The 19705-nt window shown below is 38.0% G+C and overlaps 1 protein-coding gene across 1 annotated transcript in view; it reads right to left on the bottom strand.

The window, feature by feature from the left end:
* Positions 1–529: 529 nt before the first annotated feature.
* Positions 530–19705, bottom strand: part of LOC120570655 (general transcription factor IIF subunit 2-like) — a 52594-nt gene continuing 33418 nt past the window's right edge. Inside the window, exons 5-8 of the mRNA XM_039819133.1 lie at positions 10734–10815; positions 2677–2776; positions 1702–1845; positions 530–835 (exon numbers count right to left, since the gene is read on the bottom strand). Of these exons, the coding sequence (XP_039675067.1) occupies positions 704–835; positions 1702–1845; positions 2677–2776; positions 10734–10815 (458 nt within the window). The 3' untranslated portion in view covers positions 530–703. The remainder of the gene's footprint in view (positions 836–1701; positions 1846–2676; positions 2777–10733; positions 10816–19705) is intronic.

Raw genomic sequence — 19705 nt, 5'->3', positions numbered from 1 at the left:
TGGCTGTCTATAAATCGGTTTACATTACATTTAATAAAGTCGAACCAAAACTTGCTCTGATCTCACCATAATCAACAGAACACACCTACTGACACAAGTGGTAATGATGCAGGTCAGAAACTCAACATTCCTGTTTGAAATATCAAACCAGAGCAGCAGTAGGTTCCTTGCCTGTGTAGTCTGGCTCAACTACAAAAAGACGTTTACTGTGATGGGTTTTCTAAATAAAGTGGATCCCTAATGACCAAAAGAGGAAAATAGAGCTTTTTCACAAATGTTTTAACTTGTCACACACAGGTGTAACTTACATGAACTGCAACACTGCGTTGCAATGACCGGAACAAAGTCTTGGTTCTACCTTGCTCGAGTTCATTGACGGTGTAGCAGGAGAGCCGTGTGTCTTTTGTCTATACATAAACCAGATGAAAGGAAAGTTCACATAACTTCATAAAACATTTAACATACCATTAAAGATTGTTTTTGCCACCTTCCACTTTGAGAGACACCGTTTCCAAAAAAACTTCATACATCACTATGAACAATGTGTTTATTCATGTTTAAGGGCTGTGCTCGCTAATGCATAGTAAACTTCTACAATGATAATGTTAACTTAAATATTACAAACTCAAACATGCATAACCAACAGTATTTCCTTTTTGACATCTATATTCATGAAGTCAGTCAAAACAAATGTGAACAGGCACTAGGCCGTCTGCATCTCCTCTTCCTCAGCGGACTGGTAATGTCGGTACTCTGGCTTCAACTCCCAGGTGCTTTTGTGAGCCCCCTTGCTGTTGTACGTCCCGATTTCCCTCATAATTTCTTTCAGGTAGGTCTGGAGAGAAAAATAACAGATTGTGACAATCTGCCTATAGCAGCTGTATTTGACATATGAATGCATTTAGACACGTGTTGCATTTTTGTGTATACCTTATTTTTAACAGAACAGACATAACAATATGAATGTAACAATTTTGAGGTACCTGTTTAAATATTCCCATTTTATACATCTTTTACTAGAATATTATTTGAAAACTATACTTACTGGTTAGTCTACACTTCAATTTAGAATAATACAGAAAATAAACAACAAATAAATTAGGATATGTCATTACATATTGACCTTCCCTGTATATAAAGTAGTTCAAAATAGCTCAATCCAACACAACTCTAATGTGTAATACTGAGCAGGACTGGTGCTGTGTTAGAGACCCTACTCTCCAACGACCACTGGGTGGCTCCGTTGAGCTTGAAGGTGACGTGTGCCAACTGCACATAATGAATCCTCGGGTTTTCATAATGGGCATGTCGGTTACTTTAGTTCAGTTAATTTGAGTGTTAGCCAAGTGCTTTAGGAGAGAAACGATGGTGTGGAGTGTATTGCAGCGCTTGACTCCTACTCAGCCAATGGTTATGCAATCACTTGCAATCAGAGGAAGAGGAGGACCTCAAGGTCTCATCAGCACCTACACATTGCTGTTCTCTGCGAGCTGGAACCAATCCACTGCACTGTATTGATTCATCCCGTGTGTGTGTGTGTGTGTATGTGTGTGTGTGTATCCGCACGTTGGCCCAAATTCAGCCACAAACGATAGTGTGAACAGGCATGAACGTCATTCAGTGGGTGACTTGTTCCAATTTAACAAAGCAAGGTGGATAGTGGGCAGGTGGATTGTTTTTGTGTGTTTTTGTGTTGCTCACCACAGGTTGTTTGGTGATGTCCACCAAGTCCTTGATGTTGTAATACTGGTGCTTCTCAAAGGCAGAGAAGAGCATGTCCAACACGACCTGCCACTCGGCCCTCACCATCTTCCCCTCCGACTTCTTCTTCTTCTCGTGCTCCACCTGGGAATCATACGGAACGTTATTACTACTGATGTTAATATTAACAATGATGGCACTTGTAATATTACTAATTTATTATATCATAAAGTTAATCGGACCCTTTTGGTTTGATTCTAATATAACAATTTGATTATAATCCATAACATTCTGAATACAAGCTCTGTAAAAGCCTGACTAGACATGTCAATTCACTGTATGCCTGTGTCTAAATGTTAACCTGTGATAAATTATGATAACATAATGTACGTATAAGTTCATATTTATTTCTGTACTTTAAGATTCATGTGACATTCAAATGAAATGAGCATATATTTTCTTATTTCTACCTGGTTAAAAAGGTTAAAACTTGGTACTTGTAGTTAATTATGCAGAAGATATTTGCACATTATAGGATTACTCTAGCAATTTAGTATTGCACTTTCATTAAGTTGGCGGAGCTACAAAAGACAGATCGAAAAGAGAGAATTTTTAGCAGCAGAGATATTGTTAATGGAGTCTCAGCTATAGGTTAAGGCCCAAAAAACTGGATTCTACGTTTCTCCTAATTAAATAGCATTGTTGCCTGGTAAATCAGGTAACTACAGTAGTTTGTAACACAAGCTTTTTGCAAAAAAATGAGTAGTCTCCGAGCCCAAGCAGAGAGAACCCTGATGACATCATCAATATGTGCAGGTCAGCCCTGCAACAACCTCCATTACTTCAGTGCAACTGGTTTTTAAATCATTTTGTAACTGTTCACTTTATCAAAAGGGGTCATACCATGTTTCTAAATCAAACTGGTCACACAAACATATACTTCTAATATATATACACAGTATATATAGATCTCACATTGAAATCGTGATTGGCCACAGGCTTGAAGACGGTAGTGATGGCTCTCTCCAGCTGCTGTGACAAACGCTGAGGCTTGGTGGATGCTTTAATCTGCAGCCTGACACACACACACACACACACACACACACACACACACACACACACACACACACACACACACACACACACACACACACCACCCCCCCACACCCCCCCCAACACGATAAAGTTTTCTTTTTGTTTCTGTGATCCAACTTGATCTGTGCTGACAGATGTGCCTGCTGGCATGGAGACAACTGGCAGTACCTTGAGGTTAACCCTAACCATTAAGTAATGGGGATGGCAGCTGCTCTGCTTTCTATTTATTTATTGGGTGAATGCTGATTCACAGTATTGTTATCTGGTTGTTCCGTACAACTAGAGCTGGGCAATATATCGATATTATATCGATATCGTGATACGAGACTAGGATATTATATTGGATATCGTAATATGGCATAGGTGTTGTCTTTTCCTGGTTTTAAAGGCTGCATTACAGTAAAGTGATGTACTTTTCTGAACTAACCAGACTGTTATAACTGTTCTATTTGCCCGTATCCACTTTAGTCATTATATCCACATTACTGATGATTATTTATCAAAAATCTCATTGTGTAAATATTTTGTGAAAGCACCAATAGTCAACACTACAATATTGTTGCGGTATCGATATCAAGGTATTTGGTCAAAAATATTGTGATATTTGATTTTCTCCATATCGCCCAGCCCTACGTACAACTTTCTGTCAACTACTACTACTGTACAATGACTTTTTAATCACTATTTTTTTATATTATTTATTTCGACTTACTGTACTACGACTTTTTAAACACTATTTTCGACATACTATAGTATGACTTTTTTCGACATACTATACTATGACTTTATCATGTTTTGTTTCGACATACTATACTATGCTTTTTTGAACATGCTATACAATGACTTATTGACATACTGTACAATTAATTTTCATGACTTTTTTCAACACACTGCTATTACTTTTTCATGACTTTTTTGACATTTAAGTACAACTTTTTTTCAACATACTACAGTGCCTTGCGAAAGTATTCGGCCCCCTTGAACTTTTCGACCTTTTGCCACATTTCAGGCCTCAAACATAAAGATATAAAACTGTAATTTTTTGTGAAGAATCAACAACAAGTGGGACACAATCATGAAGTGGAACGAAATTTATTGGATATTTCAAACCTTTTAAACAAATAAAAACTGAAATATTGGGCGCACAAAATTATTTAGCCCCTTTAAGTTAATACTTTGTAGCGCCACCTTTTGCTGCGATTACAGCTGTAAGTCGCTTGGGTATGTGTCTCTATCAGTTTTGCACATCGAGAGACGAACATTTTTGCCCATTCCTCCTTGCAAAACAGCTCGAGCTCAGTGAGGTTGGATGGAGAGCGTTTGTGAACAGCAGTTTTCAGTTCTTTCCACAGATTCTCGATTGGATTCAGGTCTGGACTTTGACTTGGCCATTCTAACACCTGGATATGTTTATTTGTGAACCATTCCATTGTAGATTTTGCTTTATGTTTTGGATCATTGTCTTGTTGGAAGACAAATCTCCATCTCACGGGTCTTTTGCAGACTCCATCAGGTTTTCTTCCAGAATGGTCCTGTATTTGGCTCCATCCATCTTCCCATCAATTTTAACCATCTTCCCTGTCCCTGCTGAAGAAAAGCAGGCCCAAACCATGATGCTGCCACCACCATGTTTGACAGTGGGGATGGTGTGTTCAGGGTGATGAGCTGTGTTGCTTTTACGGCAAACATAACGTTTTGCATTGTTGCCAAAAGTTCGATTTTGGTTTCATCTGACCACAGCACCTTCTTCCACATGTTTGGTGTGTCTCCCAGGTGGCTTTTGGCAAACTTTTAAACGACACTTTTTATGGATATCTTTAAGAAATGGCTTTCTTCTTGCCACTCTTCCATAAAGGCCAGATTTGCGCAGTATACGACTGATTGTTGTCCTATGGACAGAGTCTCCCACCTCAGCTGTAGATCTCTGCAGTTCATCCAGAGTGATCATGGGCCTCTTGGCTGCATCTCTGATCAGTCTTCTCCTTGTATGAGCTGAACGTTTAGAGGACGGCGCGGTCTTCGTAGATTTGTAGTGGTCTGATACTCCTTCCATTTCAATATTATCGCTTGCACAGTGCTCCTTGGGATGTTTAAAGCTTGGGAAATCTTTTTGTATCCAAATCCGGCTTTAAACTTCTCCACAACAGTATCTCGGACCTGCCTGGTGTGTTCCTTGTTCTTCATGATGCTCTCTGCGCTTTACACGGACCTCTGAGACTATCACAGAGCAGGTGCATTTATACGGAGACTTGATTACACACAGCTGGATTCTATTTATCATCATTAGTCATTTAGGTCAACATTGGATCATTCAGAGATCCTCACTGAACTTCTGGAGAGAGTTTGCTGCACTGAAAGTAAGGGGGCTGAATAATTTTGCACGCCCACTTTTTCAGTTTTTTATTTGTTAAAAAAGTTTGAAATAGCCAATGAATTTCGTTCCACTTCATGATTGTGTCCCACTTGTTGTTGATTCTTCACAAAAAATTACAGTTTTATATCTTTATGTTTGAGGCCTGAAATGTGGCAAAAGGTCGAAACGTTCAAGGGGGCCGAATACTTTCGCAAGGCACTGTATACTATGCATTTCTTCAACATACTATACTATGACTTTTTCATGATTTTATTCCACATACTATGGCTTTTTTCAACACACTATCCGATGATTTTTCCGACACTATATGCCTTTTTTCGACATACTATACTATGGCTTTTTGATGACGTTTTTCAACATAATATATTATGACTTTTTACAACATTTTATAATATTACTTTTTCATTACTTTCATTATTACATTACATGTCATTTAGCTGACGCTTTTATCCAAAGCGACTTACAATTAAGTGCTTTCAACTGTGAAGGTTCAAACTCCAGACAACAAGTAGTAAGTGCAAGTACATTAGCTTTAAATAAGCAAAGCTACAAAGAGCCAAATGAAAGTGCAGGTTCAAGAATTATTATTATTATTTTTTTTATCCGAGGTGTAGTCGGAAGAGATGTATTTTTAGCCTTCGGCGGAAGATGTGTAGGCTTTCAGCCATCCTGATGTCAGTGGAGAGCTCGTTCCACCATTTGGGAGCCAACTATGACTTTTTGATGACATTTTTCAACATACTATGACTTTTTTCGACACTATACTATGACGTTTTTCAAAATAGTATACTATGACTTTTTTTCAATATACTATAGTATGACTAACACTTTTTCAACACTATCCTTTTCAGTACTTTTTTCGATATACTATACTATAACTATCACTTTTTTCGACATTTATTACTGACTTTTTTTGACATACTATACTTTTTTCAACATCCTATACTATTATTTTTCATGATTTCAAAAAAGTGATCAAAAAGTCGTTGAAAGTCAGTTTAGTTTGTCCAAAAAAGTCCTGAAAAAGTAATAGTGTCGAAAAAAGTCGTAGTATACCATGTTGAAAAAAGTAGTAAAAAAGTCATAATATAGTATGTCGAAAAACGTCACCAAAAAGTAATAGTTCATTATATCGAAAAAAAAAAGTCATGAAAAAGTCATAGTATAGTGTGTCGAAAAAGTCATGAAAAAATAATAGTATAGTATGTCGAAAAAAGTCATAGTATCGTATGTCGACATGTTTTCAACACACTGACTTTTTTCGACATACTATACTATTATTTTTTCATGACTTTTTTTCGACATACCATACTATGACTTTAAAAAAAAAATACTATACTATGACTTTTTGAGGATGTTTTGCGACATACTATACTAAGACTTTTTTCGACATACTATACTATGACTTTTTCATGACTTTGTTTGACATACTATACTATGACTTTTTGAGGATGTTTTGCGACATACTATACTAAGACTTTTTTCGACATACTATACTATGACTTTTTCATGACTTTGTTTGACATACTATACAATGACTTTTATTACTTTTTTCGACATACTACTATGACTTTTTTCAACACTATACTATTTACAGTATTTTTCATGACTTTTTCAACATACTATACTATGACTTTTTCATAACTTTTTTTGACATGCTAAACTATGCCTTTTTTTGACATACTATACTGACTTTGATTATGTTTTCGACAAACTATACTATGACTTTTTGACATACTATACTCAGACCTTTTTCGACACACTATCTTTTCATGACTTTATTCGACATACTAAATTATGACTTTATTCGACATACTATACTATGACTTTTTGATCACCGTTTTTGTAATACTATGACTTTTTGATCAATGTTTTCGTCATACTGTACTATGACTTTTTCGTCATATGGTGGCAGTAACTCAGTCTAGGGAGTTGGGCTGGCAACTGGAAGTACCCAGTGTGGACTGGTAGCTGGAGAGGAGCCTGTATGTATTTCAGGCTTATGTGTAGTGTGTTCTAACAACAGAGTGAAAAAAAATGTAATTTCCCCAATGGGGATCAATAAAATGTATACATAACACAACATTATATTTGATTTATATTAATTATATATACAACATATTGTCTGTATTTGTGTATTTATAATAACAGTAAAACATTAATAGATATATACGTATGTATGTATGTATATGTGTGTGTGTGTGTGTGTGTGTGTGTGTATGTGTGTGTGTCCTGAGTGCATTTACACCTGTAGTTATAGCTGGCTGTCTACTTGTGATCCGATTACTTAGGATTTTAATATTGGCGAAATAGTGGAGCAAAACATTTGAACCCCTATCATGTATTACTCTTTATTTTGCATCTTTCATCCCTTTCCCACTTTGTTAGCTATTTATACTGCTTCAGCTGTGTTTCATGCTTAATCAAGTCTTATTTACGAATCTATACCTAATTCAAGCCTAAAACATTTCCACATCTTTCATTCATTAGTTTTATACAAATTGTAAATTCTTTTCGTACTTATTGTACACAGCTGATTGAGATTTCCTAAATTTGACTCACCCATTTCCTATTTTACCAACTCATTCATTACTCTTTCAGTTACTTTTAAAGCCAGCAATTCAGTTTAGCATCAGCTTTTACAAAAACTTTCATAAAATATTGGTATTATTCTGCTTTTTTAAGACATTCCCATTAATTAGAACCATTTCCACTTTACCATATTCCCTACAACTTCACCTTCTTACATATTTTATCCATAAATTCAGTGTAACAACAGTTTTTTAAATATTCCACTTTCGTTCATTGTTACTGGTATTATTCAACATTTCAATGAAATTCATTCTAATTAAAACCATTCCCACTTTTCCAACTATTCTCACTACTTCACCTTCTTCTTATGCAAATATGCCAGCAATCCAGTTTAGCTCTAGCAATGTAGCTTTTCGTCATTCGCAAGCATTTTCTGCAGGAAATGCATTTTCTAGTTTAAACTGATGGCCATACAAACAGCAAAGGTTATGAGCACAGAAGAAAGGTAAACACAAAAGAACTGCAGGTCTGATGTCTTGCCATAATTACCATTATATATCAATAAAATATACATTTCAGATTTCTATCTTAGTGTTACCTACAGTGTATGGCGGTCGGCACGGCTCTGTTTGGAGAAGCAGACAGGAGTAACTGTGAGGAAGCTCTATATACTGCTGCGGACGGGGGCTGCAGCTAAACCTATTGTAGCCAGTTTTAGGCAGCCCCCATGTTCTGCGGGGTAAAATTGCTCTTTTTGTCAATGGAGTCTGGTGGCTTTGAAGAGAGCATTGATTTATTTTAAGTTAACGCTAAAATAGGTTTAGCTGCTGCCTCCCTCCACAGCAGTACATTATTAGCTTCCGTGCCTGTCCTCCTGCCTGCTTCTCCAAACTGAGCCATGCCAACCGCCACATACTGTAGGTAGTACACTGGCAGGAACTACTGAAGTGTTTTTGTTTTTTTTAAGCCACTGTGGCGTTAACATTGTCGCATGTAGCTACATGCTAACAGCACTAAAATGTCATCTTGGCTGCCAGTGTTGTTAAAATCTCCCCAATTCTGAGTCACATTACTCCTGAACCATTTTCTGTTTATGTAGTATTTGGTTTAAAAGCCTTTACCTGCGATTTTTGACGATAGAAAGTGCTGTTCCACTACAATCTAACGTTAGCATACTGCTAACTATTAAGTAACTGCATGCTAACGCAACATAGCTGTAATCTTGGCGGCCAATGCTGGTAATTTCTCCCCTAATTCCGGTCACTTTACTGCTGGGACTGTCCGGTTGTGTAATATTTGGTTTAGAAGCCTTTATTGGGGATTTTTCAAGTCCTGCAATATACTGCGTTGCAGTAGCTCCAACTTCAACTAGCTAGTTAAACAAAACTGGAGAAACAGGCGGGGGGGCGGGGGGGTTTTTTTTTTTTTTTTTTTTTTTTTTTTTTTTTTTTTTACATTAAAGCATGTAAACATATTCTAGTACAATACAATATACAAGTTTTATCCTGAAAATGCTATATAATAATAGTTGCCCTTTAAAGCACACGTGTCAAACTCAAGGCCCGCAGGCCAAATCTGGCCCCTTGCTAATTTTGATCCGGCCCCTATCTACATTTAGGTTCACAATACATTTTGGCCCACCTACTTTTTGTCACTTTTCACAACGTGTTTTTGATGCTTTTTCAAACCGTTTTTGGCATTATCTTTGACATTTTTGTGGACCAAACTGAGAGAAGACTATATGAGACATGCAATAATTCAGTCAAAGATATTTGACTTTTCGCGTGACATAAAAGCAATACACTCTATGTCTGGCCCTTGATGTGATTCTCATTTTCTCGTCTGGCCCTTAGGGAACTTGAGTTTGACACCGCTGCTTTAAAGCATTTAGTTTTTTTGTTTAGTTTCTATTAATATTTGCATTTATGCGGCCAGTCAAAATCCCTTGATCTACAGTAGGAACCTGTGGTGAAGCTTCTACTAAAACTGTTCTTGAATTGTGTCCACGCACGCAGACGCCGCCATGACAACATAATGTCCTGCATATATGCATAGGTCCTGTAGCCTGCTATGATGGAGGCATTTGTCAGCTGCCACTCAAAATTACCAAACCAGAGTGAAAAGACTTTCCTTGTCAAGTCAGAAATGAAATACAATTAGACAAATCTAAGTTCATGTACTCTACAGTACACCGCAGTACCATCCTGTAATATCTAAGGTCAGTAAAGTGTTTTCCTGTGTACTTACTTACTGATCTAATGGCTGACACAGAAACGGTCTCAAACACTGAAGCAAACTGTGTTGTGTGTTTGCCTTGGGTTGTATTGTAGCAGTGCATCTGCCACAGTGATACGGTTGCTATAGCAATACCATGCACTAACGAGCTGGAATAACAGATTCCAATGAAGGGGGGACAGAAACCATTTAAAAAGGCAGAGTGGACTCGAGTGTTTAGTGTACACAAATGAACAGTTGCAGCGAGGCCCCTGTCAACACGTCTAACTTTTATACTCCAGTTGGAATTAATTCACAACACTTGAACACATTTTGTGTTGTCCAGGGTTGAAAAAAGCAAACGCTGCCCTGCCATTTGTGTGCTCATTATTCCACTAATTCTAAGAATAATCCATTAGTAGTTAGTGCCATCCTTTACTGTAATGGAAATGCTGTGACATACAATGAATATATACATTAAAGTATTACACACTGCATATCGAGTTTTTTGAGGGGTGTAGTTAGGTTTTTATAATATACCAGAAGCTTCCTAATATTGACATTTTTCACATGCTTTGCACAATTATGTTTTTATCCGGTGCCAGTTGACAGCTGCTGTGCTTTTTACTATATTGATACTGGAAAGTTCGAGGGAGTGAAATAAGTTTGATTGAAGTTTGAAATAAGTCAGTTAGTTTTTAAACATCCATTTGCTGAATTTCAATTTACAGTATCTCCCATTCTTTGCTACATCCCATTATGCTATCTATTCAATCATGAGGTGTTTCTGAGCTGAACAATTTCAAAGTTTACTCACTTCTTCAGCTTCATGTAGTTGTCATTGACGACCGGTCTGCATTCAGCTCTGTGCACGACCATCCCCTCCAGACTGATTTCATCTACAACAAAGACAGTGACTCAGCTGCTTAATCATGATCCAGATACATGCACACAGACAAATGGAGTTTGTTGGAGGAAAAAGAGGAAAACTCTTTTTTAAGTTCCACATTTTGTTGTTGTAAAATGCCAAACCTATATTGTTATTATATATAACAGGACCAATTCTGCAATCATACAACCACCGTGAGTTGTGCGGTGATGACATGGGAATCTATCCCATCTCTACCATTCAATATGACAAGGCGGCGGCACAAGACACACACACACACACATACACACACACACACACACACACACACACACACGTTCTGGCTTCTCAAATGTGACGATTTGCTGCTTTGCTCTGTTTTATGTCATTGTCAACTGAATATATTTGGGTTTTGAGCAATTTTCACTATTTTCTGACATTTTATACACCGTATTATTCATTGAAAAGAAATCAACAGATTAATAAAAAATGGTAATCATTATTTGCAGCCCATATACATTGTGTTTTTCTTAGCCTCCATTGCAGAGCTAGTTCATCAGGTACACATAACTAAATACAGTACAAAACAACAGTCTTGTAATAAACCCTAGAACCATGAAGCTTATCATCGTTCGTTTTTGTTGTAAATAGATTATAATTAAAAAAAAGTTATTATATATTATTATGCAATGCAACTCAACAGCACCACAATCGACCCCCTTTGACACAGTGGCAACACAGACAAGCTCAGGTTCAGGCTTTGGCTGAAAAACTTGTGTTCAGAGATGAAGACTGCAATTTACCAACGCTCAGCCATCCAATCTGACACAGCAGGAGAGGATCTGCAAGGACCACGTCATCCAGTATGGTTTTCTATTTTTAACCAATGTGCAAAAATGTATAATTAGGTGACTGGTAACATGTAACAAACTCTTCTGGTCCAGTCAGTCAGTGGAAAGTAACTAAGTACATTTACTCAAGTATTGTACTATATAATATGTGATATTTCTACATTAAAATGTCGCAGAGTTCTCCTCCTACCCAATGTGGCCCATGAAGTAGAGCGGTTGTCTACCAATTGGAAGGTCGGTGGTTCGATGGTCCCGGTGTGTGAAAGTGTGTTAATGTTTATCTGATGAGAAGGTGGCACCTTGTATGGCAGCCTCGGCCACCAGTGTATGAACGTGTGTGTGACTGGGGCCTGTAGTGTGTAAACTGCTTGGAGTAGTCATTAAGACTAGAAAAGCCCTAAATAAATGCAGTCCATTCACCATTTAAACCAGTAAATACACTGAATAAAGCAGTTTCACCTTACAATCAGTGTTTGGCACGTCGGCGGAGTGGCTGGATTCAAGCTGCCGCAAACGTTTGCTCAGCAAGTTTCTCTGATAACTTAAGATACAGACGTCCGGTTAAAAAAAGTTAAAAACGACCAAGATCTAAAAACTGCATCGTGAAAATGTAGCCTAGCTTTTAACCGGATAAAAAGTCAATTTATGACAGCTTCTGGTAGATAACCACAACGACGCATGAGCAAAGGGGATATTACGCCATTGACAGGCAACCAAATGACACAGAGCGTGTCCTTGATTAAAATTACAGAAACATTTGGGATAATGTAAGTACACAACTCAACAAAATATATAACATGGGTCTAGTCGTTTTTAGACATTTTAATGTGGAAAAGTTACATGAATCTTTAAGTAGGATTTAAAATGCAGGACTTTTTTTATACTGTGGTATTGGTACTTTTACGTAAGTAAAGGATCTAAATACTACACCACTGCCAGTAAGCCTTTCATAAAGCATTTACAACTCCTCTCTCAATGTGACCCTTTTAGCTTTTTCTGACTGATGGACATGGAACATTTCATTTGTTGCATTTATTTTTCAAGCTGTTCTTTCATAAGGGCCTTTTTCCAATTCTTCTATCTGTCCAACCCACAACGTTTTTTCAAAAACATTTGATGCCACTTCTGCTCCTCTCCATCAGTATTGAGAGCCGCTGTCATGGTTTTCTTTTTTTTCTTTGCAGATTTTGAATCCACTGTCCAGGAAAATGAGTCCAGTTGGTGAGCGTCGGCGTTATATTGGCAGCAGCTCGCTCTATTGTTCATTGTTGTATGACTTGGCATGGTTTGTATATCTGGACACATAAAAGGTCTGAGAAGCCGCTACATTTCACACCCACCAGTTTACAATACCAGCAGAGAGAGACGCACTAAAAGGGCAAACAGAGAGAGAATGTCCACAGCGAGCGGTAGAGGTCAACAAACAGCTAGTGAGGCATTGAGGACGAGGGAGAGAGGCTGTCAAATTTATTTTATTGTTCTCTTAAAATTCCATAAACAGTTAACGATCCTCAGTTGTGGAATCCTGTTGGTAAATCATCTGGGAATACATGCCAATTGACTCTCTTGTCTTCACACCTCCCTCAATCGTGCCTTTTCCTTTGGTCTCCCACTTGAAATGTGGGGGGAAAAATGCAAAGAAAAGATACATGGAAAAGACGTATTTTCCTCTCATGCGTCATCTGAAGCAACGTCAGTTTCTGATGACGCCGGCACAGCAGGATCACCTGTCAGTCGGTTTCAACTGCTCTGTGTTATCCTAGCTGTGTTTCCACAAATAATAGGATTATAACAAGGGTGCAAATTACCACTGTTCCTGCTGTTCTTGTTTTATTGATGTCCTTCTACATGACGAACCATGGTTTGTCAAACAATTAAATTTAACTGTACATCATGTACTGACAGCAAAAAGACTTTGTATTCATTCATTATTTTTGTCTCCATTTATTGAAGTTGTGCTTCTGAAGTTTTAATGAATAATAATTGGAATGCCAGAAACAGGGAGATCTAATTTAGTTATGTTAAAGTGGCTATATGTAACTTTCAGTTTGTGTTGATTCTAGCAACTGCTTTGGACAAAAGTGATAGTGTTTTTACCACACCTGCTGTTGTAAAGGTCTTTTCTTTACGGTGCTGTATTACCCCCTGTATATAACTGAGTTAGTGTTACGGGGAGGTCATACAGCAATGTTTTGCTCAGACAGAAAATAATTCATTTACAATAAAAGAATAAGTTACAGATGCATTGTTGCATTTTCCAGTGTTGCATACGGTAACTTAGCCTTCTTTGTAAGCGCTAAACCAGGTAACGTTTTCACTGTCACTGTGTCACGAGCCATAGCATTAAGAGTTTGTTGAAGCAATCAACGTAATAATAACTTAGATTCATATAGCGCATTTCATGAAACCCACAATCGCTTTACACAAGTAACGTTACAGGGGGACAAGGGAAGAAAATAGTAAGCCAACACAAACACGGAGTAAAAAGAATAGAACGTCAGCGCTAAATGGAAGGAGGAAGTAATTTAATGTAGGCTACTGACGTACCTGAGGGCCAATTCGGGTGGGTTTTGAATCATTTACGATCCAATAATTGTCTCCATCTGTTGAAAGCCTGACTGAGTGTGTCTGGCATTATCGCACGTCGTCTTTCCCTTTCCCTTTTAGCTTTAAGTTGTTCTTCATTTAATTTCTTGATTTTCTGTGATGGTCCTACCCCAGTATCAGCCATAACAACAGCAGGTAACTTCTAATAAATAAAAATAACATTAAAGGGGAACTATGCAGTTTCTTTAGCTTAATTTACCTTAACTGAACAGCTTTGGCGTCATTGGAATGATTATATGACTTTTTTTTCGAGTTGAATGGTGGTCATCTCGCTTCCCCCTAGCGCCTGTGAGCAGAAAAACCACCCTTGCAACTTTCGGCCGGCGAGCCGAAGAAATCTGCTGCTTCCTTTTTTACCTGGCTCAAAAGGCTAGATACGCTAACACAGGCTTTCCAAAGGCTTGTTACAAAGAAATCTGTGACCCGTCAGAATGTGTTACTGTAGCGCCGTCTACCTGCCTCAAATCATTCTGTGACTTTGCGGGAAAATCCAACCCGGGCAGAGGCCTAACTAAAAACTAAATAAAAATGGCGTTCTTTCCACTGTTAGTCTCGTTTGCTGTTACAGGTCATTTAAGACCATTGTATGAAAAATGACAGAGCTTAAGAAACATTAAAAAGTTACATACAGTCACTTTAAAGGTATGTTTGGTATAAATAAATAAAAACTGAAATTATTAATATTAATATTCCATATATATTTAAATGACACGGTAGACAATTAAAAACAGATAAATAAAAGTGTGAAGCTTTGGGTGCAAAAGCAATACTCGAAAAAAAGCAATACTCGATTCATTGTTGTTGTCGGGGGGGTTTTTCATAATATTTGTTGGCAATAAAACTAAAGAATATCGACAGCCTTATCTTTAATGCTAAAAGCCTTGAAAAGGTAACACAATCACCATAGTAACCATCACATGCCACCTGACATGTGTCAGGCAACATTCCATCAAGAGTCCGCAAGACTCTGTCTTTAATCTTGAGGCAACAAACACTTTGCAGTACGTGTCACAGATCACACTAATGTTCATCTTTGCCTTTTCCACAAATGGATGCAATTATGTGCAATTATTGGCTGGTGAGTGCCAGAGCACTTGCCAGCAACATATCTAAAAAAACACACCCACACACAAGAAACGTGTGCACACCAACATCCCTGCTGCGCACTGGTCGTGGTCTAACCCCATGTTAGACTTCATGAAAGCTATTAAGAAATTAGGACCATTTCCCTCCTGCAACTCAAGTCTTCCTGTTTTCTCTCCCCAGGATCCAGAGGGACACTGTATGAAATAATGAAATGTATTTGTAATCATAGAAAGACACATACTGTAGATAGATAGAGCGAGAGAGAGAGAGAGCGAGAGAGAGAGAGAGAGAGAGAGAGAGGACCAACATTGGATGTGGACTGACCACAGCATGGGTAGCTCAAGGCTACTGTGAGTGGGAGGAACACTTAAGATAAATAGACTCACACACACGTTGGCTTCAATATAAAACTCAAGTGCTAGATCAATGTTTTGGTCGACACCTTCAGTAGACATCCTCCTAATTCCACTATGCACCCTTCATTCAAAGATGCATTCGATTTTATTACGCGCACTCTATCTAAAGAAAAAAAAAGCTGAGGCTGAGATTTAAAATCACACCAATAAAATCACAACTGTGTTGATGCAGAGTTGAATTATGTCAAGCAGCTGCTCCTCTTTTCATTTATAAATACCACAGACGGTCTTATAACACAGTGATATAAGAGAATTTGTCAAATTAACCAATTTTCTCTTATCTCAAATTTTTTACGAAATAAAATATTCAAATGGTCCACACATATCGTACAAGTCATGTAGAGAAAGTCTCCAGAGGGTGAAAACACTTTTAGATTATTCACGTTCTTGCAGAGAGTTGACATGATTGACACTGTATGTTACACTTTAGTACACTTTATGTTAACATGATAGCTTATTCTGCAGGGTCTAAATGCAGGTCCCTGTCCAGACTGATATCCTCCATTAGCAGACAATGTAACATCACCTATAATGATGTTGTACCAACTGTAATGAGGGAATACCATCATGGGAAGAGAAATGGATTACCAGGTCCATTTCTGTAGCTTTATTTGTGTCATGGTACAGCGCTGTGATGACACACCATTGACAGCTGTAGTAATGTTTTATCGTTTTAGGTCCCAGCTGAATTTGTGTGAAAGTGAAAAATGTAACCAGATGTATGTGGTATGATGTCCAAAACAGTGGCAGAAGATGTCAGCCTAAATGCACTTCGATCTTGGATTTAGCTGTAATCAGCCTCCTCCCATATTGTTGTGTAACACACAAACTTGCTCTCTGCCTACCAACCATGTCGTATTCTAAATGAAAGAGGCCTGAATTTAACACAAATATGTTAAAACAAAACAACAGCAATCCAGTGTAGGCTTGCCGTGGTAATCTGTGTTTCCGGTGTTACACAGTGGTCTGGCATATACCAATCACATTACTTGCCCACCAACTCTGTCGTATTGTTTTTATAGAAATAATACCCATTTAGATAATTTTCGCGTAAATTTCAGCGACCACTTAAATACTAAGCGGCGTTATCAACGTCAGACGTTGGACACTACAACGATAAACTGAAGTGTCTGCTCTTAACAGCGGCACAGAGTAGCAGATGTAGTAAGGAGAGTTTACAGACAAGACGATGGTGGAAGATATGGTGTCAAAGCGATAAGCAACAGGGCCTATTCGGCAATATTTAATAGGGAACCTGATAACGTTAACGAGGCAATCTGTAAACTCGTGTGGCCGCCTCCCAGCCGGACTGGGTTCAGATGCGACCGGCTCCGCAGTGGAAGCACGCCCGGAAAGGCCAGAGATCAAAGTAAGTGCTCTGCAAATATTGAGCGTCATTAGAAAATGTTAGACAAAATTGTTAGGTGTAATCTGTCACACCGGTGTTGTCATGAGTTTATTAACCAGTGAGAAAAGGTGCTCACCATGGCATCCCTAGTGTAGACACATATTACGAAGCACTGAATCTAGATGCTAATGAGCCCTAAATGTGACACAGGGTTCGTTAAACTGTCTCTATTTCTGCCACTGAGTGTAGATCTACAAGGGGGCTGGGGGCTTGGGATTTAGACAAAAACACAAGGATTCAACCAAAGAGCCCTATGAGACAATATGTGTTGGGTGGACCTATACATCAGCTCATGTCACAATGATGCAGCTAAAAAGGGCTAATATACTGTGAATTGCAAATCAATAAATCAATCAACCCAACTTCAGAGTTTATATCACGACTCCGTTGTGGTTTAGATCTAAGCATTTTCAGAAGCTGAGCGTCTTCATGTAGTCCTGGTTTTTATGTTTCAATAATGAGTATTTACTCGATGTTTTGTTTCCATTGCTGTGTTGTGAGTTATTTGCCTCTTTTTCACGCTTCAACTGAAAATATTCATAAACACTATATTACTCCTACAAAGACCCCCTACTTTAACCCCTTTTTTTTTTTTTTTTTACTTTTGCACACCAATTTTATTAGCAGAAATTATGCTTTTGTGTCATATATGGCTGTTGTACATTGTGAAATTACTTTTTATGTTAAGAATAAGTCTTTGATTGTATGTCAATTTTGAATTAATATAGGTATTCAGATATATAAGCATGTTAATGTTACGCTTCAAAGATGCTGCTTGAGCATAAGGAGACCCAGCATGTTAAGATAGCGAAACGGAGAAAAGACCCTTGTGTGTATGGTGGCACATTGGCTGGAATTGCAGCACATCATTTCCAAAATCCACAACGGAGCTAAACCATGACCACATTGCATCCAGTGGACACTTCTGGCCCCCAAATAAAATCCTCAAATCTGTCTCCAAGTTCAAATCTGCAGTCAAGTCAAAAGAACTAAAGACCAAAAGATGCTCCAGTTAGACTAAATCAGAGGCTGACTGATGATTAGGAATATGTGATTTCATAGTAATGCTGGCATATTTTCTCTGTAAAACAACCCTCAATTACTGCACTTCAGTCACACAAATCAGCAGAGTAAATAAAGAAGTGTATTAAAGTTTGCCATAGTAACACAGTGAGATCAGGATCAGGATAAGATGACAATCTAATTAGGCAGTCTAATACAATGGAAATCAGGAAAACATTAACAAACAGGTAGATGGAAAAGCCAAGACACGTATCAACTGTATTGAACTGTACATGTCAATATGCATTTAGCTAATTCTTTGAGAGCAGAGAAGTGAAAAATGGTCGATTTAAGACTGTAGGAGGAGGAAAGACAGATGCGAGGGTGAGGAGGTCACTCGTCCACCCCCTCACACTTATCTCTTACCTCCATCTGCTCCGAGGCCCTTTTCCTTAAAGCTCTGACCTTCCTAATGTTAAAACACAACAAACAGCTCGCCGCCCACCAGGCCACCATCTACCGTCTCTGGGTAAACTATCCCTCTTCATCTACGTTTCACTATATATCACCTAAAACCACACCAAGCATACATAAAATACTCGATCTAGAGCAATAAATAAATAAGGTTAAGACAGCTTTGGTAAAATAGTCTGTATATCCTATAGGTTAATATGCAATTTTTCTGTATTATTGTTATATTGCTATAGGCTAATATGTAATTATTATGTATTTTTGTATCTCTTTTTTATATTTTTTATACTGTATTATGTGTTATATGGACCTGGGTCTGCAATAAAGCTTTATTATTAAAAAGATAAATAGATACGGTCAAAAGACCTTCATCAGCATGGAACATGGATACTGCGCTTTAGTACTGTCAAACCATTGCAGCCACAGTTCTTCCTTTTTCTTTTCAAGGTTTACTAACCTTAAGCCCCATTCAGTTTCTACAAAAGAATTTCTTTCTCACAAACTCAAGATCTGATACGTTGCATAAGCTGCTTCTATTGCTGTGCCTGAGGCTATTCATGTGACTCTGGCTCTCTCTGCTCCCAGATAACTCTCCTCCTCCTCTCTCTTTTGGATGATTTCATTGCTTCTCTAAAACAACACTCTCTTGCCTCTGATCTTGGCTCTGATCCGACTGAAGCCTGGTGACCTCCTGGTTGGGGTTAAAAGGCCAATTGAGATTGATCTTTGAGGTGGTTTTAGCTTTCAGGAATAGTATCTAAATAATTTAGAAAGACATGGGGCCAAGAGTATAAACGATGCATATGCACAAAAGACATAAGTTATAAGCACTTTTAACAAGTCTAACAACATATCATGATATCTCTCTCTCTCTCTCTCTCTCATCAGGGCCCACCCTTTTCTTCGCACGTCAGCTGCTGCTCATATTCTTTCATTCATATTCATGTTCTTGTACAAGTATTGTGCTGCCCATGTCAACCCACTCATTTACCTTGAAAATACCAAGAAAAATGTAGTTGCAAAGACACATTTCCAACTTGGATAGTTTTGTTTGAATTTATTTACACTGAAGGTACTATT

Source organism: Perca fluviatilis, chromosome 12 (assembly GCF_010015445.1).
Source record: "Perca fluviatilis chromosome 12, GENO_Pfluv_1.0, whole genome shotgun sequence".
NCBI classification, from domain to species: Eukaryota; Metazoa; Chordata; class Actinopteri; order Perciformes; family Percidae; genus Perca; species Perca fluviatilis.
This window is presented reverse-complemented; position numbering and strand designations above follow the sequence as displayed.